Source organism: Cynocephalus volans, chromosome 17, assembly GCF_027409185.1.
Source record: "Cynocephalus volans isolate mCynVol1 chromosome 17, mCynVol1.pri, whole genome shotgun sequence".
NCBI lineage: Eukaryota > Metazoa > Chordata > Mammalia > Dermoptera > Cynocephalidae > Cynocephalus > Cynocephalus volans.
In genome coordinates, this window is record NC_084476.1 from 16,005,778 (window position 1) to 16,028,393 (window position 22,616).

At 50.0% G+C, this 22,616-nt stretch overlaps 1 protein-coding gene across 2 annotated transcripts in view; it reads right to left on the reverse strand.

Moving 5' to 3' along the window:
• Positions 1-22,306, reverse strand: part of GSN (gelsolin) — a 56,365-nt gene extending 34,059 nt beyond the window's left edge. Inside the window, exons 1-2 of one of the 2 annotated variants that reach the window (XM_063081827.1) lie at positions 22,265-22,306; positions 11,344-11,434 (exon numbers count right to left, since the gene is read on the reverse strand). Coding sequence is in view for 1 of the 2 variants with exons in the window: in XM_063081825.1 (XP_062937895.1) it covers positions 7,024-7,065 (42 nt within the window). In the remaining variant the exon portion in view is untranslated. Of the gene's footprint in view, positions 1-7,023; positions 7,124-11,343; positions 11,435-22,264 lie in introns of those variants that run through there. The other variant, XM_063081825.1, reaches the window with a different exon arrangement.
• Between the last annotated feature and the right edge of the window lie 310 nt (positions 22,307-22,616).

Here is a 22,616-nt window from a genome sequence, read left to right on the forward strand (position 1 = left end):
GGACACAGTCTCTGTTGGCACATCTGCTGGGGAAGGCAGGGTCTATGAAATCCCAGCCAGAGTACAGATGAGCCTGAGAGGCCACCAAAGACAGCTTCCTGCTCCACAGAACAAGGACTTTCCAAGAGGGAGAAAAACAAAGGGAGCAGCCTCTGTGTGTGATTGTGGAAAGAACCCCCACCAGAAAAGTCCGGGTTCAAGTCCCTGACCTACCACTTACTGGCTGTGTGGCTTTGAGCAAGTCGCTTTGGCTCTCTGTGCCTCAATGTCCTCATCTGTAAAATGAGGATTCTAACACCTTCTTCCTAGGGCAGTCATGAGAATTTAATAAGGCAAAATACTTTTGAGGCTTAGCACAGTGCTTGGTAGAGAGCCAGCACGTATAGAGGAAGCTGCTGTTGTTGGATGGGGGACTGGGGTAAGGTTCTCTCTCTCTGAGACTCAGTTTCCTTATGCGTAAAGTAGAGGTAAAAATGCCTTTCTTGAAGGCAAGTTGAGAGGATTAAATGAGACCATAAATGTGAAAGATCCTAGGACCACGCCTTGCATAAAAGAGTTGTTCAGTGGTTACTAGAGGCTGGGAAGGGGATGTGGGGGAAAGATAGGGAGAGGTTGGTTAATGCACACAAAATTACAGCAAGATAGGAAAAATAAGTTCTAGTGGTGAACAGGAGTGCTAGGCATCTACAACTAATGATAATTTATTGTGTTCTCAAATGGCTAGAAGAAAAGAGCTTAAATGTTCTCATCACAAAGAAACGATAATTTTTCACGATAACGAATTTGCTAATTACCCTAATTTGATCATTATGCATTGTATACATGTATTGCAATATAACTCTAACCCATAAATATGTACAATCAATACGTTTCAATTAAAAATTAATTTTAAAAATAGCTGTTGAAAAATGCTAGTTTCCAAAGGCAGGGTCTCGAAGAAATATTTGTATAGCCCTGTTCACAGAAGCATTATTCACAGTAGCTAAAACGTGGGAGCAACCCATGTGTCCATCAACAAATAAATGGATAAACAAAATGGGGTACATCCGTACGATAGAATATTACTCAGCTTTAAAAAAGAAGGGGAATTCTGCAATATGCTACCACACAGATGAAACTTGAGGACATTATGCTAAGTGAAATAAGCCAGTCACAAAAACACAAATACTGTACGATTGCACTTACATGAGGTACTGAGAGTAGTTAAATTCATAGAGATGGAAAGTAGAATGGTGGTTGCCAGGGGCTTGGGGAGGAGGGAATAAGGGGTTGTTGTTTAATGGGTACAGAGTCTCAGTTTTGCAAAATGAAAAGAGTTATGGAGGTGCATGGTGGTGAGGGCTGCACAGCATTTTGAATGCATTTAATACCATGGAACTGTATACTTAAAAATGGTTAAGATGGTAAATTTTATGTTATGTGTATTTTACCACAATTAAAAAAAAAGTGGAAAAGAAAATGCTGGTTTCCTTCTCCTCTTCCTGAGAGATAATGAGCTGCCCAGTGGTCACCCAGCCAGGAGGACTCAGGTGACAGCGAACCAGCCCATCTCTAAGGCCCTGGGACTCAGAGATGCTAAAAGAAATCAGCAAAAGGTAAATGGTGTTTGTGCATCTGGCCAAGGTGCCCTCCTGCATGCCGGGGGATCAAGTTCATCCACCAAGGATGGTGGAGGCTCCCCAGGCCAATCCCCATCCTGATGAGGACAATGACACAGGACATCAAATAATGGAGCTGTGTTTCTCCCACTGTGGGCTCCAAATGAAGCCCTTCTCTGTCCCCAAGCCTTGCACAGCCAACTACAGCCAAGATTTCTTTTGTGCTGGACTCCAGCAGGAAGCATGAGCCCATTGTCTGGATGTCAGTTTGCATCCTGCAGGCGACCTCCCTGAGCAAGACAAACGGGGACAGTTGCAGGGAGGAGGTGAGACAACAGAATCTACGAGTACACGCCAAGTCAAGGTAACAAAAATGAGCAGCAGGGTGAAGGGTGAGCGATCTTCTGACCAAGGGAATACCAGGCAATGAATGTCCAGGGGACTTGGGAAAGTGGCTCTTCCTGGGGCACTTCATCTGTAAAATGGGGTGACAATGCCTACCCTACTGGGGTGTCTGGTAGGATTAAAGGAGCCCCCAGCACCGTGCTTGGCACACAGCAGGTGCTCAGTAACCATAACATCCAAAGACAACCCACCAGAATGTGTCCAGCTCTTACACACATACAGCTCACTGGCCCCTATACCCACCCTTGACCTCTACCTCTGTGTCTTTGCATCCAAAGCAGGGGAGAGCTCGAGGGTTCCAACCAAAGTTCGGAAACCCAGGGTGGTGGCTGCTGCCAGGATGGGAAAGCATCTCAGGAGAGGCCCTCAAGCCAGCCTTGCTACCAACCCCCTCCATGAATCGCTCCTTATGACACCCCTGTCAGCAGGACAGGCTCCTCCTCTCTGAACTTGGACTGTTCTGACCCCACCCAATGAATGAGGTCCAGAACGAAGGCTCTGGATCCCAGCCCTGCCACTTACTAGTTGGGTGACACCGGGCAAGGTTCTCAACCTCTCTGAGCTTTAGTGTCCTGAAGTATACAATGTCAGACTACATCATAGGCCTGCCAGAACTTGATACTAGTTAAAATCAGTTACCAAAAAACTCCAGTGGGGAGATATAGCTCAGAGGATGCAGAGTAGCAGATACGTAGGATGAACGAGTCTAGACATCTAATACACAACACAAGGAACATAGGTAATTAAATTGTACTGTATTTGGGATTCATGTTGAATGAGTAGATTTTAGCTCCTCGTGCCACATACACACAAAAAAGGTAAATACGTGAGATGATGGATATGTTCATTTGCTTGACTGTAGTAACCTTTTTACTATCTATGTGCATCCCATAACATCATGTCGTATACCTTAAATATATATCATAAATTTTATTTAAAAAAGGAAAGACTCCAAATACTACAGCATAATTAGAGATTCTTTGCAATTTATCTCAAATTTTTTAACTACAATAGAATTATCAGAGATCCATAGATATTTTTATTGCTATTAATCCTTTTAATTCTAATAGGTCTTTTAAAAGTACTTTTCCCCCTTTTTAACTAAACAGTATAGTACTGGGATGCTATTCTTCCTTTTCCAGCTCAGAGGAGAGAATCAAAACCGGCTGGAAGATTTAAACAAGATCCAGCACATAAAACACAGTGCCTGACATGAAGTAGGTCTCTGGAATGGGTGGTGCCTTCCCTCCCCAGGTGTGCTTTGGGCCTCACCTCCATGCAGGCACCTGCTCAGTCACCATCATCCTCCAAGTGCCTGTCTCTCTGGGGGCTTCTAGAACCCTCTGGGATACCCTTGAAGGCAGGGTCCAACCAGAGCCATCCCACCAGGACAGAACTAAGGGCTGAGATGAGAGCAGACATGCTCAATACCATCACTCCCCACTTTGTACCCACTTCCCACCCCCTAAACCCCAACCACTGTCCTGGTTCAGTGTCCCCATCTTTTCTCTGGAATCAGTGAACCAGCTTCCACTCTGCTTTAAACTCTCCTCCCGCCCAGCCCATTACCCACAGAGAATGCATCATTCCCTGCTCAAGACCCTTCCACACCCCCAGTGCAGACAGAAAGAAGTCAGGACTCCTAAGCTCAGTGCTCTATGATCTGGTGCCCACATGCCCTTGGGATGTCATCACCCACCGACCCGCCAACAATGTCCTCTGTGCCATCTAACCTTGCCTCTATATGACTTCAATTTCCTCCCTCCAGGAGACCAGGGGTCTAGCCTTGGCTGTGCCTCTCTGTGTGATCTTGGGCAAGCTCTTTGCCTCTCTGAGACTCAGTCTCTTCCTCGGGCTACTGGGGCTCTTGTGCAGATGAGCCAAGATAAGGAAAGGAGTGCCAGGTGCCAGGACAACTCAAGAAATGTTAGCCAGGCAGCCAGCCACGGCCTCCTCTCCCACATCTCCACACCCCCACCACCCGCGTTCCACAGCAGCTGTTAGCAATCTGCTTCTCGGCCTCAACAGCAGTGAGGCTCTCCCTCTCTCTCCTGAGCCCCAGAATGCAGACATGCTCACAGCCAGCAGCGGCAGCCAGGGAGGGGAGCGGAGGGAGAGTAGAGGAAAATTACCCGGCTCGGCCCCAGCCAACGCTGGCGCTCACAGCTGCCCCAGAGAGAGAGGATCTGGGGGCCTGGCAGGCCCTTCCTGAGCTGTGGACTTGGCCCCTTGCCTTGACCCTATATGAGCTGATGGGATGGTGGGGGGTACTCCAGGCCCCACCATACCTCTGGGACACTCCCACTCTTTGGCATCCAAAGAGACAGGGAGGAGGAGGAAAAAAAACAGACAGGCCTTTGTGAGGAGGAGAAAATTGGCTCCTGCTGCTGCTTGCAGTGGCCCCAGGCACTGAATGATGAAGGATCCCAGATGAAAAACATCCCACTGTGGCCTAGGAGCCTGCCCCAGTTGCCATATCTCAAGTCCCACATCCTGGGTACCACCTCCCTGCATCATATATTGTGTACCTTGCCTAGCATCACATATACCACGACTACACCACACACCTGGTCCTGTGTGTCTACCTTGTAGCTGCGTCCCACACCACTCACGCCTTGGATCATGCTTCGTGCACCACATCATGTCTGTTGTATGATATGCTCTGTATTCTATCATCTTTTAAATTCTGTGTCCATTGTATCAGGTCTTATCCCTCGGAAGTATGTGCTATAAACCTTGTCCTGGATCCACGAACTGCGTCCCTTGCTCCATGATTCACATCCAGGGAATGGGGGTGGGGGAAAGTGTAGTACAGTGTTAAGGAGGATAGGAGCTGGGACAGATTCCTCCCAGCCCTGGCAACCATCACCCATGTGACCTTCAAAACTTACTTCCTTTCTCAGTGCCTCAGTTTCTTCAGCTATGAAATGTAAATATTAACACTCACCTAACAGAGTTGTTGTGGAGATTAAAATAGATAATGCATTTAAGGTGCTTAGCCCCATGCCTGGCACAGAGTGAGTGCTTTAAAATGTTTGCTAGGACTGAGACAATTGTGCTGGAGCATCTGCTTATGTCCCGTGTACCGTGTATCCCAGCCCCTATTGTGCATCAGCCACTCTGTGCACATTAGTGAAATTCAAACAAGCACCTACAAGGAGGGTATCATTAGCCCCTCTGTACAGAGGGGAAATCCAAGGTTTGGAGCAGGGCATGAGGTCACAGGGCCAGAAATGGTGAAGCTGGGAATTGAACACAAGTCTGGGCATTTGAAGAAGCAGAAAGCAGACTATTGGTCGGCTACCTGGAGAGTGCAAACAAGCACAAGGGACCTTTTGGGGTGAGAAAAATGTCAAATTGGATTGGGGTGATGGTTGCATAACTCTGTACATTTACTAAAAATCATTCAATTAAAGTGGGTAAATTATATGTACGTAAGTTGACCAATAAATTATGTATACTATATTTCAGTAAAGCTGTTAAAAAAAATAAGGCCCAGGTACTTCCCATGCACCATTCAGCCAAAGCACTGGCAAAAGACGTGAGCTCTAACTGAGGCAGTGGAGATGTTCAGGGACTGAGCAACCACTCTGAGGCCCAGCCTCACATGGTTCCCAAGCAACGCTCGCTGCAGACCGGGTGTGCAGATGTGCGATGTGGGACAGAGTCACCTAGGGAGCCCAGGAAAACAATAGATTCCCAGGCCCCACCCCCAGCTCTAGCATCTGTAGGTCAGCCAGTACTCGGAACCACTCATCGAAGCCCAACATCTTCCTTTCACACTTGGGGAAACTGAGGCTAGACAAGAGAGGGGACTCAGCAGACCTCATTGATCAGACCATGGGAGAGCCAGGGCTGGAACTGGGTCCCCCTTCCTTTTCCCTTCTCTCCGTTCCCTCCTCCTCCTTCCCGCTCCTCCCCCTCCCTCAGCCTCCTGGTGACTCATGGCTCTGAGTCATTCAGTGGCACCACAGAGGAAACTTCTTAGGAAAAACAATCCCAGACAAAGCTTTCCCTGATCTGGGGAACAGAATAGGCCCAGGGGGCTAAGAGAAGGAGAACACAGGGTGGAGCTGGACCTGGCCTCTCCTCTTGGCCACTAACTTGTGTGGGGCCCTAGATAAGGAGCTTCCCCACTCTGAGCCACAGTTTCTCTTCCTGTAAATAACACCTCCTCTTGCCCATAGAAGCTCATTATGGACCAGGCAACATGATAAGTACTTTATAAGCACTATCTTGTTCGATCTTCTCCACAACCCGTGGCTGACATCATCTCATTTTATAGATGGGGAAACTGAGGCTCAGAGAGGAGCAGCCCAAGGTTACACGGTTAGGAAGTGCAGAGCAGCATTTGAATCCAGGGCCACAAGACTCTCAAGTTTGACTCTCACTCCTATAGACCTTGCATTAAGACCTGCTGCACAGAGTGGCGTGCAGATCAGATCTCACCGGACATGTGAGGGGAATGGCCACAGCAGGTGTCAGTCAGAAGGCTTTCTCCTTTCTTTCTTCCTCTGTTGTCAGGCCCAGCCGTGGGACTTCCCGCCCATTGGAGAGAATACACGTGCACACGGTAGTCATGCGAGTGGCTGTGGGAGCACAAAGCAACAAGTACCCACGGCCTGCCAGAGCCACAGAGGAGGAGCACTTGAGCAGAGCCTGTTAGGAGGGCTAGAGGCTTGTCTCAGGGGAGGTGGGAACCGGCAGCCAGGTGAGGGAATGGCAGAAGCAAACCGCACAGGGAAACGTGAACACTGGGAGAGGTGTGGCTGACGTCAAGACAGTGGATTTGGGATGGGGGAGAGACAGAGGGAAGGGGCCTGACTGCTCCTGAGTTCCAGCCCGGCCTGAGGCTGTGGAGGATTTTTAAGCAGGGAGAGAACAGGATCGGAACCGGTTTCATCTCTGCAGAGGGCCTGGCTGGCTGAGCTGGGAGTCAGGAGTGGGACCCCCCCTCAGGTCTCCCCAGCCTCTCCTCTGAGCAGGCTTCAGGGACCACCCCAGATCGCTTGCTACTCACCCAAGGGTCACAATTGCCCCCACAGGCTTCTTCCTCGGCCATCGCTGGGCTGGGCAGAGGGAGCGTGGTCCCTTCCTGATGCAGGCCAACTTAATCATATCAGGCTATAAATAGGACCCTGTGGCTTAGTCTGAAATAGCTGTGCCAGGCTCAGCTCCACAGGCGTCGCAGGCATGCACAGTTCCGGAAATGGTCCTTCTCCTCGACGCAATTAAAAACCAAAATTTCCTCAAGAACTCGTTCACGCTCTGCTTCAAGTTCTCGAGCATGAAGCAGTGGATTTGGAAGAGCCCCTCCTGCCTCCTGCTGTGTACTGGAAGTGTGCCTGGGGCCCCTTTCCTGCTTCTCACCCTCTGAGGACCCTGGGCAAGCCACTACGTCTCTCTGGGCCTCAGTTTCCCCAATGTAAACTAGGGAAGTTGGACGTGATGCCTTCAGGGCCCTTCTAGCCAGGATGCTCTCTGGAGTTGTCTGGGGAGAGCCTTTAACCCCCAAATGCCCATTCCATTGTTACCCCTCCCCCAGTTAACTTGGGAATTTTTTATTATCAGCATTTTAAAAATTGGAATTGCAATAAGCACTGAAAGGCTTGGTGACCTTGGACAAGCCACTGTCCCTGTCCGGGTCCCAGATTCCTCAGCCATAAAATAAGAGTGCTGATGGGATGATGCCCAAGGTCTAGGAATTTTATTTTTATTTAAATTTTTTTTCTTTATTATTTTTGAGAAGAAAGCCAGCAGCCATGATATGCCACCATTGTGCTGAGTGCTGGGGATAGAGACAAGATCCAGTCCAGTCCTCTGTTCCCAGCCCTGTGCGAGACACCAGTGGTAAAGGCATTTCCAAACTCCTCAGCGTCCTACTAGAGAGGCTTCCTTTGGGGCTGCTGGGGACACTTTGTTTCTAGCTCAGATGACAGATTTATGGCTGAAGAGGACTTCCCCAGGGGCAGATTATGACATGGACTGGGCCATCACCAACCAACTGGGAAATCAAGATAATTTAGCCATCACTATGCACCAGGCACATGTTAAGGACTTTACTTCCTTATCATTTAATCCTCAACAACCCTTTCATCACTCCCATTTCACAGATGAGAAAACCGAGGCTGAGGGGGTTAAGGGACTTGTTAAGGGGCACATAGCAAGTCAGGGCCAGAGTGATACTTTAGGATCTGGCCAGTTTGCCTCTGGAGCCCAGGGTTTAACCACACCCCAGTGCTGTAGTGAAACAGCTCTGGGCAGCTGAGGCTGACCGGCCAATGGCGGAATAACCAAACAAGGGCATGGAACAGGATGGGGCACAGAGGATCTTACTGTGTGTGTGTAGTGAGCGGAGTGATAAGCCTCCACCCGTGATACACATTCACACCAACCAGATCCCAGCATTGCCCCCTCCAATCTGCCCACCCCTCTGCCTGCCACCGACTGATTGTTCTGAAATCCCATCAATCAAGTCACTCCTCAGCTCAAGACCTGTCCATGGCTCCCTGGCACCCAGAGGATAAACACCTGGCATTCAAGGCCTCTCCCAACACCACTCTCCTTGTTACCTCCTGCCACGCCCCACCTCAACCCCCATACTCCTGTTTTAGCCACACTCCTCTCTAGTCCCCAGGCACAGTAGGCTCCTGCAGGCAGCCAAGCCTTTGCACACGTGACCCTCTTGCCTGGAAAACCCAGCTCTCCCTGCTCAGTGTAGAGCTGTCTCACGAGGAGGAAAAGCCCTCCCAGGCTCCCTGAGCCCCTCGGCAGTTATCACAATTCATTCTGGACGTCAGCCACCACTGACTCCATCTGGGATTAGGGTGGATCCCCAAGGGCGGGGAAGTTTCTGATTCACCTCCCCTCCCCCTGCAGAAACTCAGTAAGGGTTGGCTGGGTAAATAAAAAAATGCAAAGAGCAGAGAATCTGGGGAAACTACACATTTCCTAGGACTGCCCAACGCCAAGCCTTGGATGGAGACACAGCGTCAGGATACCCCTGTGTGGAAGAACCAAAAATTACACTCTCAGGGCTTATCCAGATGGTCCTTGTGTCTATCTCTTTCACGGGTTCTGCTAATGAAATCTGGGCAAGTCTCTCCCCTGCTTTAAAACTTCCAGAGGTTCCCAGTGGTCTAGTCTGAAATCTAAACTCAACGGTCCAGATGACCTAGTTGCTGCCTGGTCCCCAGGCCCTTCTCCCCCCACACCCCTTCACTGGCCGGCCGGCCTCCCTTCCTTTCTTTTGGCTCCTCAAGGTCTCCCCACGCTCTGTCCTGCCTCTGAGCCTTGCCCATGCTGTTCCCTCCCTCACTCAGCCTCCTCCTGCCCCTTCTTCAGGTCTCACCTTTTTCAGGGAGGGGTCCTCGATCTGCACAGACAAGATCCCACCACTCCCACCCAATCCCACATGCTCCTATAACCCAAATGTTTCCTTCATAACTGAAGAAAGAACTAATCTGGCGGTGTGTATAACGATCTACTGTAAGACCCAAGATCGTAAGGCCCAGGAGGGGTGGGAAAGTCTTATTCTTTGCTGATTTGCCAACACCCAGCTCAGGGCCTCCACATACGTCAAATGAATGAATGCATGAATAAATGAATAAATGAACGAATGAATGAACTCAAGAAAGTGGTCAACAGGATCCTGGTGAACATTTGAGGCAGAAAAACTTCTGACTAAAAAGGTGGTCAGAGAGGTAGGAAATGAATCAGATAGTGCAGCCTCCCTGAAGCAAAAATGAGGAAGTTTCTAGGAGTAGGGATCTGATGAGCCAGAGATGCAGTACATGGAGACTTGAGGAAACACTTCTGGACTTGACAATAGGGAAGGTGCTGGGGCCTCCTTGATTGAACCCAAGTTCAGTGGAGGTGGGCAAGAGGCAGGCACACTGCAGAGGACAGAGGCCTGAAAGGTGCTCAGCTGGGCCTGAGTCAACCTGGCCCTGCAGGCCCTGCAGAAGTGCGGCAAGCAGAAGACAGGGTCCCCGCGTCATTGTTATCAAAAGCGTTGACAGAGTGTAACATTCTTTGTTGACAGATCACTTTGAAACAATTCAGCTTTTGAAGTTATCCGGGATGTCTCAAAAACAGGAGCATTGAGGGGGGCTGGCCGGTTAGCTCAGGTGGTTAAAGCTCAGCTTTGTATCACCAGCGTCACCGGTTCAAAGAAAAAGCAGGAACCTCAGAACCAAGGCACAGCCCTCGATTCCCCTAACTGGGCAGCATCAGGGCTGCCCCTTTGTCAGCAGAACTCTCAGGTAGTGGCTGAAGTGGGACAAGACCCCTCTCTGGGCCCAGCAGGACTTCTTGAAATCCCTGCCTTTGAGGACAAAGCATCCTGAGGACCATGGAAAGGTCCTTTCCTCTAAGCTTTGGAAAGAGCAACAGCTCAGACTGCGGTCAGCTCATGTCACCACCTGGAAGCCAGCTGGCTGCAGCAGAAGAGTAAGACCTATATGCACCCCTCCCCTTCTCCTTTTGGCAATCAAGAATGATGTCATGAGCTAGAGGGGTGTTTTCCAGGCTCTTTGCACAACTGCTCATTAGAAATTCACGTCTGTTCTGGAGGTGGGAAGCTGGGTAATTCCCCCTAGTACTGATCTTCTGTTTCACAGCTCACAAAGCCCTTTGGCATCTACGCACTAGTTTGGCCCTCATGACAAGCTTGTTAGGTGGGTAGTGGGGAGACTGATGCACCTGTCTTACAGGCAGAGAGACTGAGGCTCAAGCTGGGAGGTGAACCAGACTCCTGGCTTCCAGCCCAGGGCTGTGCACTCCTCCCCCTGCCTCCCCGCCTACTTCAGCAGGTCACCTGTGAATCTGATAGTCAGGTGGGCCCCGCCCTGCCCACCCTCCCGGTGGGTATGACTCATCCACCTTGGCCATGACTCACACTTCTCAGGTGCTCCTCCTATGGTCAACAAGCCTGGAGACTTGGCAGCCGCCCCCAGCTTTTCCCATCTCTCCAACGCCTCCGGAGAGAATTCCTGCACCTCCTCTTCATGGGGTGTCTACCCATCTACAGAGCTGCTAACAGAGGCCTTGAGAGGGAAAGCAGCTGTCCTAAAGTCACACAGCAAGCAAGCAGCACAGCCAAGGTCCTCCCCTCTTCCCCACAGGATCACCCTCGCCTGGCCTCACCTCTCAAGGGTAGGTGAGGAGCTGATGAGGAGACAGAAATGCTCTCTGAGCCTTATTAGGGAAACCTCAGGCACTCCCTTTGGATCTGCTGGGGCTACCAGCAGCTGCTTCCACCTCTGGAGTCCCCCCAGACTCCCCTGGGTGGCCACGGCTGGGTTTAGGAGGAGGATGGGTGTCTGTGTTGTTTACCTACCTCACAGGGCTGCACAGGGTGAAGAGAGCTGCTCCGTGGGGAGGCTGGAACCAACGCCGAAGCACTGGACAATGGGAGTTACTGGCACCACCTGTAAAGAAAGGGCCCAGGAATCTCAGCATCAGGGGGCTTAAAGATCTTCTGTTTAAATCTCCATTTGATGTTTCAACTCCTTCCCTCCCCTAGCAGGGGTCACATAATCACTGCTTGCACACCTCCAGCAATGGGACACTCACTTCCTGAACAGGCTGCAAGCTTAAAGGAACTGTCTGTAGGATGTGCTAAAATCTCTCTCTCCTTTTGCCTTGTGCTTACTGGTCCTAGCTCTGCCCTCTGGGGTCACCCAGAACAGGTCTGTCTGCCTGTTTCCTGAAGACTCTTTGGAGACTTGAAGACAGTGATCCTGGGTCCCTCAAGTCTCCTACAAGTTGTGCACCCCCTTTTCTCCAGCTCTTCCTGAGACCAGAGTGTCTGGTTTCTTCATGCCCTTCCCTGGTTGCTCTAGATGAACCCTGTCGCTACTGACAGCACAAATCCCAGAATTAGACACTCAGACAAGCTCTACCTCTAGAGCAGGCAAGCAGGACTCTCACCTCCATCATTCTAGATTTCATGCCTCTATTAATACAGCCTAAAATCCATTAGCATTTAAGGCAGCCCCATTGCATGGCTGAATCCAATTTACAGTCGACCTTAGAGCTGTGGTCCAGGACAATGGAGTTATGCAAACTGGCCCCTCACTTAACCAACAATGAAACTTGAGCAAGCTACATCACCTATTGGAGTCTCAGTTTCCTTCTCTGTTCAAGGCAGATAATATTAGAACCTACCTCACTGTGAGGATTAAATGAGATAAAACATATCAAGGGTTTTGCACAGTGCATGTGTTTACCCTGATTATTACTCTAATTATTAATCATTAAATGCCTAAGTCTTCTTCCTATACATTGTGTCTTTCTCATCCTGCACATATGCAGTCTGCAGACCCAGGCTATTAACATGTCACACTCCCACCTCTGTGACCAAGCATTACACTGTTATTGTTCCATTGCTCTTTTACTGAGCAAGATTACACCATCATTGTCCGGTGATGGGTCTTTCTCTCCCAATGGGCTGTAAGCTCCTTGGAGGCAAGCATTCTGTCTGCGTCATCTCTGGAGCTGTGGCCCAGCACATCACCTGGCAAACAGCAGGACCAGTGGGTGTATGCTAGATAAGCAAATGAAAGACCATCCTATACCGGACCCATCATGGATGGTACAGCTCACTTCAGCCCCCTACCCCCCAACCTTTCAGGGACAACCTGGATCTCCACTCTTCCTCACCTCCCAGAGTTTTAGTCATTTACATTCAGAGGGGGTTACTAAGCACACTGGAAACTTTCTCTGCCCAAACTAGCTTCTCCAAGTCACAGGGAGAGTCCAAGATCCCAAATGCAGGGGGGCCATGCAGGCTCCTTGGATTAAGACACAGACGAGCCCTGTTCTCGAGCTGGCAGTAAATGGCCTAGACATTCCTGATGATTTCTGCATTGTGATTGACATGCATGCATAGAAGCAAATTTGTAGTGACAGTGCCCAAAACCAGAGAGGTCAGAGGTCAGATGCCTATCTGGTCCTCAGGACCTGGTGTTCAATGGCATCTCAGTGGGCCTTTCTCAAAGAGTCCCACAGATACTTCCTGGCTCCAAGGAGTATGTCAAAGCAGAGGTGGGTTTTGCTGTTCCTGCAAATAATCTCCCAGACTCTGTTAAGTCTGTTAGGAAGAGCCTTTTAAATCCAGCCCCCATTCTCTTCTACACACCCCATATCACGCTCTCATCCTCTCTTGGGGTGGTGCAAGCTGCTGCTGCCCAGTGCTCCCCATCTCAGCAGACTGCCCCAACCTCCCTCCACACAATGGGCCAGGCCAGACACCAGGGCATCACCCTCCTCAACGCCCCCTGCTCTATCACTCTCACTCCCAACAAATCACCACATCCAGCCTGTTCAACCCCCCACCACCTCCCAAATGCACCCTGTTCTCCCCACCCACACAGCCAACAACTTGGTCTATTGCACCATCACCTGGGTGACAGCAATAGCTTCCTAACTAGTCCTCTCTCTCCTCTACAATGCAGTCTTCTCAGAGCAAGCCCAGGCCATGTCACTCCTCTGCTCAGACTCTACCATGGCTCTCCATCACCCCCAGATAAAGTCCTAGATCCTTAAGGAAACTTCAACGTCCTTCGTGATCTGCCCCGAGCGGCCCCTTGAGCTTCATCTCTCATCAGTTCCTGCCTCCCACCCACACCCTGCCAGGCTCCTGCCAGATGCAACTGTACTATGTTCCTTGAGCCTTCCATGTAATCTTTGCACACTGTTTCCTCTCAGTCCCCACAGACCCCCAGTTTTCCCTATCACACTGTACTGTAATGGTCTATTTGCAAGTCAGCTTCCACCATTAGACTAGGATCTACCTGCTCCCATGTATCCCAGAGCCTAGGGCTGGGGCCACCACAGCTCAAGATTTGCCAGAGGAAGAAACTAGTGAATCACATGCATGCATTCAAGTGTAACTAATGTGCAACATACACACAGAGCCTGCAAAGAGTACAGATGCTGCCATCTATGGGAGAGAAAAGCATTACACTCTCCCCAAGACTTGGACATCAGGAGCCCCAGAGCTTTCAGATTTGGCTACGTTTAGAATTAGCTCCAGCTAACTCCAAATTGATCTGTTTTCCATTTCAGAGCTTAAGGCTGCACCAGTTTAAAAACAAGGTCTGCAAACCACTGACTCCAGTCGGCTGCCCACAGGCTCCAGATGGAGCCATAAAAAGAGGGGTTTCATTCCAGCACTCCCAATCGCAGCCCAGGGCTCTCACTCGGTGCCTGTTTGTTGAATTCTATCTTAGCACACAGGGGAGTGGTGGCACCTTCCAACAGCGCCATCCACCAGCGGAAAGGCTAGCCTTTGGGTAGAGAGCTCGTGGAAGTGCGCGAGCCACCATGAGCCCCAGCTGTCTAGGTGACTAAAGAGGAGCTTTCTGCCCTGGAGGTGGGGTGTGGGGAGCCTGGTGCAGTCTTTTTTCTCCCAAAAGCCTGTTCCCAACTCATTGGAGGACCTTCAGACTTGGTGGTTCAGTAATGCCATAAGGGTTCAAATGGCCACCCCCAATAATGACAGTTATTTTCTGTGCACCTACTAAGTATTAAGCTCTATAGGCACTGTCTCATCTTCACAATAACTTTACCAGGCAGACATCGTTGTCCCCATTTTGCAAAGCAAGAACACAAGCTCAGAGAGGTGAAGTAATGTGCTCAGGGTCACACAGCCAAGATGTCTTGGTAGTTCCCACCAAGGCAGGCTGCCTCCCCTCCATCTCAGTCTCACTAAATTTCAAGCTATAAGGCTAGGCCTCTCACTAGAGAAAAACACAAAGCTTTGGTTACTCTAGATCAGGGGTCGGCAAACTTTTTCTGCATAGGGACAGACACTATTTTAGGCTTTTCAGGTCACATACACTCTCTGCTGCATATTCCTCCTTGATTTTTTTTTTTAAACGCCCTTTAAAAATATAAAAACCATTCTTAGCTCAGGGGCATATAAAAACCGGCTGGGGCCTCCCCAGGGCTATAGTTTGCATCCATAGATATACAGAGAATAATGTTTAGTATCTTAAGTATAAAAACTTCTGGTGGAAATGTTTATCTAAGCCAAACGCTAGTTCCTTCAGCTGTTCCTCCCCTTTCAGATGGCTTCCCACTGAGTCACTCTCTCCCAAAGAAGGGCCCTAGCTCGCTCCACAATTAGGCAGCAAAGTATTTCCAGGGCTGTTCAGTCCAATCCCACATTGCAACAAGAAGGAGGCAAATACCATGGATAGCAAGAGCCTCAAAGAGAAGACATGAAAACATTTGGGCTCTGGGATGGGCCCTGTTACTGTTACTGCTTCTTTAGCCCTGAACAAGGGACTTACTTCTCAGAGAAAAAAATAAGAAATTGAAAATCTTACAACTGAGTGTGGTTCCTGGACATGGGCATCCCCAGGGGCCTCATAAAAAATGCAGAGTCTCAGGCCCCACCCCAGACCTACAGCATTTTACCAGAATTTGCATTTTAACAAAATCCCCAGGTGATTTGTGTGCATAATAAGTTTGAGACGCTCTTGAACATCTTTTGTGTCCAACTGCAACATTGTTTACAAAACCTTTCCCCTGAGAAGAGAAGGGGTCTAATGACATCTTTCTTTATGTCACACCACTGAGTCTCAGACTTAACACCTGCACAAACGAGCTCAAAAAGCTGTCCCCTCTGGGATGCACAATCGACAGACCAAGACCTGCCACAGAATGTTGAAAACAAACCGTAGACAGGCAGAAAAGTAGACCAGAAAGAGGGCTAGCCAGTTAGGTCAGTTGGTTAGAGCAAGGTGTCATAACACCAAGGTCAAGGGTGTGGATGTGTAAACTGCCAGCTGTCAAAAAAAAAAAAAAAAGTAGACCCGAATGTAATTAAAGGAAGGACAGGAAAAGATAACATTCCACATTTCGTGGAGGGGGTGAGAAAACAGGTCAGAGAGCGGCGGGGGGGAAATGACTTTCTCAAGACCACATGGCCAAGACAAACCAAGGGTATGACCGTGGCCAAGTTCCTTAATCTTCCCAGGCCTTAGGCTTAACAATAACTGAAATAATTTTGGTTTAGATGATTACTTTCGATGTCTCACAACTGGCAGAACAGCAGAGGCTTGCTGTGTGCTTTGGGAAATTCACTTGCCCTCTCTGGGCATGAGTCTCCCTGGCCATGAAGTGAGGGGTGAAGCCAGATGATTCCCAAGGTCCAGCTGTGAATGTCAGAGTCTGGAAACTATGTTTTGTGATGAGAAGGCAGTCAGGAGAGGTGCCCTCTGTCGAGGGTCACCACAGTCAGGAGGCCGAGGGTGGGTAGGGTTGCCAGATAAAATACAGGATGCCCAGTTAAATTTGCATTGCACAGATTGGCTGGGTAGCTCAGTTGGTTAGAGCACAGTGTTGTGACATAAAGGTCAAGGGTTCGGATCCCCGTACCAGCCAGCAGTCCTCCCACCCACCCCCGAAACTGCATTTCAGATAGACAATAAAATTTATTGGTATAAGTATGTCTCAGATATTTCAGGGGGCATACTAATGCTAAACAATTACTCATTATTTATCTGAAATTCAAATTTAACTGATGTCCTGTTTTTTTTCTATTTTCTAAATACGGCAACCCTAAAGGCAGAGCCTAAGATTCCCCATTTCTAAAAAGCTCCCAGATGCAGCCCTAGCGCATTTAAAATACAATTTAAGTCTGTGAAAACTGAATTGTATGCAAACATGAATTTTATGGTCTTAAGACCATCCAGAAGGTAGGCAGGAAGCTCTCGCACCTTCAGAAACATGCTTTCCAAGAGAAACAGAGATACCATGGGGGGAGGGTAGGAGTGAGAGGGACAGGGTCCCAGGCTAGCCCACAAGAGAAGCCTGTTTTATCTCCTGAATAACCCAGTTCAACTGGACTACCACTTCCTGAATCAAAGCTCGGGAAGCCAAGAACACATGGCCAGTCCCTCTCTGAGTCCGTAAAATGTGACAGACCTGTCTCTGCCTGCCTACTTCCCTGGGCAGTTTTGAGTTACATGAATCATTCAAGAATTTTGTTAAAGTGCAGATTTTGATAAAATGCAGTAGGTCTTGGGTGGGGCTTGAGACCCTGTATTCCTAATGAGTTCCCAGGTGATGCCCATGTTGCTAGCCCAGTCAGATTTATGTTACAATGTTCAGAAAAAACAAAAAGTCAGAATAAAAAGTTATAAATGCATCATGACTACAATTATGTGGGGGTAAAAAACATGCACTGAAAATATCAGGAAGGAAATATACCCAAATGTTAGCAGTGATTATCTCTGGTCAGTTATGAACAGTTCTTATTTTTTTATACTTTTTTTCTTTTCTAAATTTTCTATCAGTAGCATTTATTATAATAAAGAGGGAGGGAGGCCCCTAGAGGAAGGGAGAACAAAGCACATATGCCACCCGTACCACTAAGCCACTCCCAAAAACTGAACTAGTATTTACCAATGACCCACTGAGAGCCCAGCCCAGCCATAGCCTCTCTCGCAGGGGAATTAAAGGCCAAGCCCCACCCTGAAGGCTCACATACACAGAGTATACTCGTATATCTTTTGCTTGGCAAATAAACCTGATCCAGATGATATATTCTTGTTGAGGTTGGAAAGTAACAAGACTGTTTGCTTAACCAACTCAGCAGAATAAATGAATCCACCCCCACTGGAGTGGCCCCTTCACTGGCATTCCCTGTGAGGCTCCGTGGCTCAAACCCTTTCTGAACCCCTCTTGGGAAGAGTAGGTTTCAGGGATACTTTATAACCCAGGAAAAAAACAATTCTTGTCCATTAATCCAAGTATTGAATGTAGAGGTGTGGAGGTTCCCCGTAAAGCAGAATAAGCAAGTCACCAGGGAGGCGTAGAAGGGCCTGGGAGGGAACCTGACTGGCTGTGTGGCCCCAGGGGACCCCTAGGCAAGGGAGCTCATGTCTCCAGGCCTCAGTTTCCTCACCTGTAAAATGGGTCACAAAATGACAACCTCGGGGCTCCTGTAAGTCTCAAAGAAGGCAAAGTAAGTCATTTCATTTCTCCAGGCTAAGCCTTAGTTTCCTTGTCTATAAAACAGAGTCAATATCTCCTCCCTTGTAGGACTGTTAAAAGATTAAACGAGACAGTGAAAGCAGAAGGTGAACACACAGTAAGCATGCTACACACGGTGGCCCTGATCGTTCTTGCTTGTAGAACAGGGAACAAGACACGTAAACGAATCCTAGCCTTCAACTTCATCATCTGCAAAATGGGGCACTCGATTCAGTGTGAAAACATCAAATTCAAGATCAGTAGCTGAATCTCCAGCTGCACTGCTGTGGGCTCACTTTGTGTCACAGACATGCAGGTCCCATGTTCATGTGCTGAGCACAAAGCCCTCTGACTCGGAGGCCATCAGAGCTGGGAACGACTGACCTTACGCTGTCTACTCCCTGGTGCAGAGTGGACACTGGGGCCCAAGAAAGCCACGCATTGGCCCAAGTCATCCAGCACTTTGCCAGTGGCAAAGCCAGGACCCAAGCCCAGGCCTTCAGCTGCCAAGCCTTGCCCACCACACCTACTACTTTTCTCTGCCCTACCCTTAAATTGCTGATGTAGTCCCAGGCAGAGCAGGGACAGCAGGCATATGGCAGGGTGGGGGGAGTAGGGGTGGAGAAGCTGGCGAGCAGCAGGAACTGGGCCTGCCTGTGGTCTCCAACTCCACAAACCACATCAGGCTGAAATATGACACACGCTCACTGGGTTGAAAGCGAGGAGATATTTTTACTTAACATCCCCCAGCTGCCTAAACAGTGGTCTCTTTTTCCCTTCCCCCCAAAATGCGTAACTCCAGGGACCTGCTTTTCTCTGCTTCTGCTGACATTTTCTCAGGGAATAACCAGGGGCAGGGGAGTCCATACTTTACCTGGCTTCCCCAGATAGATTTCCAGAGCATGGGCTCAAATGGTGAGAAGGGGGTAACAGGCCTGACTGGCATCCCCGCTCACCAAATGACCTTGCTGGGCAAGTCCTGCATCCTTGATTCCCTGAGATGGAGAGGAGCTGACCTACACTCCAGGGTCCTGTTGATGGCATGGAACAGTATGAGTTTACAAACAGCCCTAGGAGGCCCCTCTAGGCCTCTCTGCTGCAAGGCTGAGCTCCTCGGGCTGTGCACACTGACTCCTGTCCCTCATAATGGCTATAGTAAAACTTTCTCACCAGTTCCATCATATTAGAGGCTTCTGGAGAATGTTTCATGCAGTAATTAAGAGATATGGCTCTGTAGTCAGAGCTCTGGAATCCTGGAACCATCACCTAAAAGCCACACAACCCAAAGCACATTATTTAGCCTCTCTAAGGCCTCAGTTTCTCCATCTATATAAGGGGACAATAGTACCTACCTCAGAGGAATGGTTGTGAGGAATCAACAAAGTAATTAATGTTCCACTGCTTGATATATTAAAAGGTAGCTTTTTATCACTATCATGCAGACCAACATCCTTCCATTTTACAGACGAGGAAATGGAGGTTCAGAGAGTTGGAACTTGCCAATGGTCACCTAGAAGAACTAAGACTGTGACTCCACTCCCAAGTCAGGGCTTCTAATTTCTCCCACACCTGTGGTCTCTAATAAGCAAATACAGACTCAGAGACTGTAGACATAGGCTGTAAAAGTTTTCTTGAAGAAAACCAGAGACTAATGCCTCAGCAAAGTAATACAGACTAAGCAGAAATCATCTCCATGACCTGGCAACGTATCATGAGCAACCCAAGCTACCCACATGGAGTAGGGAGAAGTGACCTCCTGACACTGGAAGGCTAAGAAGCATGGAGGCATCCAATCAACAGCTCCTGCTTAGACAGTCTGGCAGAAGCACACACACCACTGTTAACAGTGGCTACCTCTGGAGAAACAGGAGGACTTGGAGGGATGGCGACGCCTCTTCTCTCTGAATCTTTAACAAGATTTTTTATTTGTTTTAAAAACAAATAAAAAAGAAACTATTTTCTTATAAAAAAGAAAAAAATAACACCACCAAAAACCAGTAGCCTTATCCAGTAGCTATAAGCCTATTGTTCGCTTTTAGATGAAATTTATAGCAGGTTCTAAGACCTACAGCTGGGCTTCCAGAATCTGCCACTCTGAATCATCCCAGTGGCCACTGCTCTGATTCAGATCTGCACTGTTTTTCACCTGAACCATGCAACAGCCTCTGGGTGTCCCTGCCTCCAGATCAGCCCCTTCCAATGAATTCCCTCCATCGGCCACCAGATTAATGAGAGTTTTTAATCACTGCTCTGATCAAAAACCTTTCTCAGCTCCTCTCTGCTCTCAGGCTAAAGTCCAAACCCTTACTTTACCATCTAGTTCCACCTTCATTTATAGTCTCAACTCCCACCAATCCACCTTCCCCCATCCTCCATTCTAGCCACCTGAATTGCTCAGAAAGCCTCAGTGCCTTTGCACAAGCTGTTTCTGCTCTTAGAATGTCTTTTCGTCCAGTTCCTTTTTCTCCTGATAAACTATTACTCATTTCTGAGGCCTGGCTCACCCAGACAGAATTAGTCACCCTTCCTACAGGCCAAAGTAACTCTCAATATGGCATGGTTGTGTCAGCCACTAGATGGGAAGCCTCTTGAAGACAGAGTGCTTTGCCCTCCACAGGGGCTCTTGAGCCACTCACAGAGCAAGGCACAGAACAGGGGCCCGGAAGTGGGCTGAATCAAGGGAGGCGGGAAGGAAAAAAATTCCATCAGAGGCAAACTCTGCAGTCCCCCCTCCAGGGAGCAGCCTGCTTTCCCAGACTCATGTTAGTCCATAATAAAAAGACTATGGAAAATTCTGAAGTAAAGTTCCCTTCCCTGATTCACACAGAAACCTTCTTTGCTGCTGTGTAACTCACCCGAGTGCCAACCCAAGCTGTTTGCAATTTCCTTGGCATTTATAAATAGCAAGGCCCCAGAAAGGAAAATGAAGTTTCAAAGGAGCTGGATGCGACTTTGCCTCCTCCCACCCTCCCTCCTCTGTTCTAAGCCTCTTCCCCTTAACATCTCCAAGAAACACCAATCAGCACCCTCAAGTATACATGTGTGGAAGGAGTGGGAGCGCTCAGTTCCTCTAGCAAATGACACCCAAGAAAGAGTCTAAAGTAAAAAAAGTCCCACCAGCTAGAAGGAGTCCGCTAAGGGCAGATTGGAACCAGGTCCCAGCCCTGTCCCTGCCTCAGGTGTGACTATGAGCCAGTCATAAACTCTGGGCCCTGGAGTTTTCTCAACTGTGGAACGGGGACTGGGTGAGACTCAGCAAACTATGGTCACTATAAAGTGCAGGGCGGTGAGAGATCCTGGTCCTCTGGTCAGAAATACGCTCCTGGGAGAACAGGATATACAGGATTAAGTCTTTGAAAGTCCCCGGAGGCCAAACAAAAGCGGGAGACACCTTCCCATAGGCCGGGCCTTCTACAAAGCCCGTTTTACCCCCAGGACTGCAGGGAATGAGTTCTGGGTGTCTGGAAGATCCCCTCTCTGCTCTGCGGAGGGTGTGAGGACAGGATAAAAGGGTGGATGTCTGGGCAGATGAGGAGCTGCAAAGGAAGCAATGACTCCTGCCACCCCCACCCCCCAGATTTCCAAGGACTGGGGCTTCCCCCAGGGCACCGCCCAGAGCAGCCAGCCTGCAGGGGACCAGGGGGGAAGTTGCTGTCATCAGGTTCTGGGGGGTGGACCTGAGAAGAGACGGCGGCCCAGAAAGAAAGGGGGTTCCAATCACTATCTCCAGCTCTGAAAGAAGTTTCCGTGTGAGTCAGGGAAGGGCACACTCAGTGCGGGGCCGGGAGGAGACAGCACCTACGGGTAGCAGACGCAAGCAGGGCACAAGGAAGCACTTTCCCACAGTCCTGGGCCCCGAAAGAGGAAGGAGCTCTTCGTCGCCCGGGGGGAGCAGGCAAAGGTATCACCCAGGAGTCGGGGATCCGCTGAGCAGACTCCCGAGCAGATCCACGGCCACCTGCAAGCCCCGGTGGGATGCGAGGGTGACCCCGGCCCAGTTCCCCCCGCCGCGGGGGCGGGGTCAAGGTTAGCTCAGCCGCCTGCAGCTCAGCGGGGCCTGCGGGTGGAAGCCCCCGCCCCGTCCTCTCCCGCCCCTCCCCCACCTCCCCGGACCCACTCTCCCTGGTGCCCTGGAAGACGGCAAAGTGAGCGACGAAGACCTTCTCCAGCGATGTCCCCGCGGCCGGGTCGAGCTCCAGGGGAGGGAGAAGAAGGACTCAGACCAGCCCGGGGTCCCCCATGCCGAGGCCGGGGCCGCCCCCCGCCCCTACCTGCTGCTGCGGCGGCGCTGGCGACGGCGGCTGCTGGGTCCAGCTGTGCCCCGCTGGCTCCGGACGGCTGGGCGGGGGCGCGGCGGGGCGGGCGGGGCGCGGGCGGGAGCCGCCCTCGGGGCGGGGCGCGGGGAGGGGCGGCGGCCGGGAGGACGGTGACTCGGGCTCCAGTGCACTGTGTGTCCCTTTACAAAGCCCCTCGCTCCATCCCGGCAGGAAGACATCAACCTCCCGCTGTACGCAGGAGGAAACTGAGGCCCGCAGCACGGAGGGGGACGTCTGAAGGGGCCAGGGGTGGGGGGAAGAGGTCGTGGGGAGCATCTGGGCCCGGCTGGGGCCAAAGAGCTGAAGC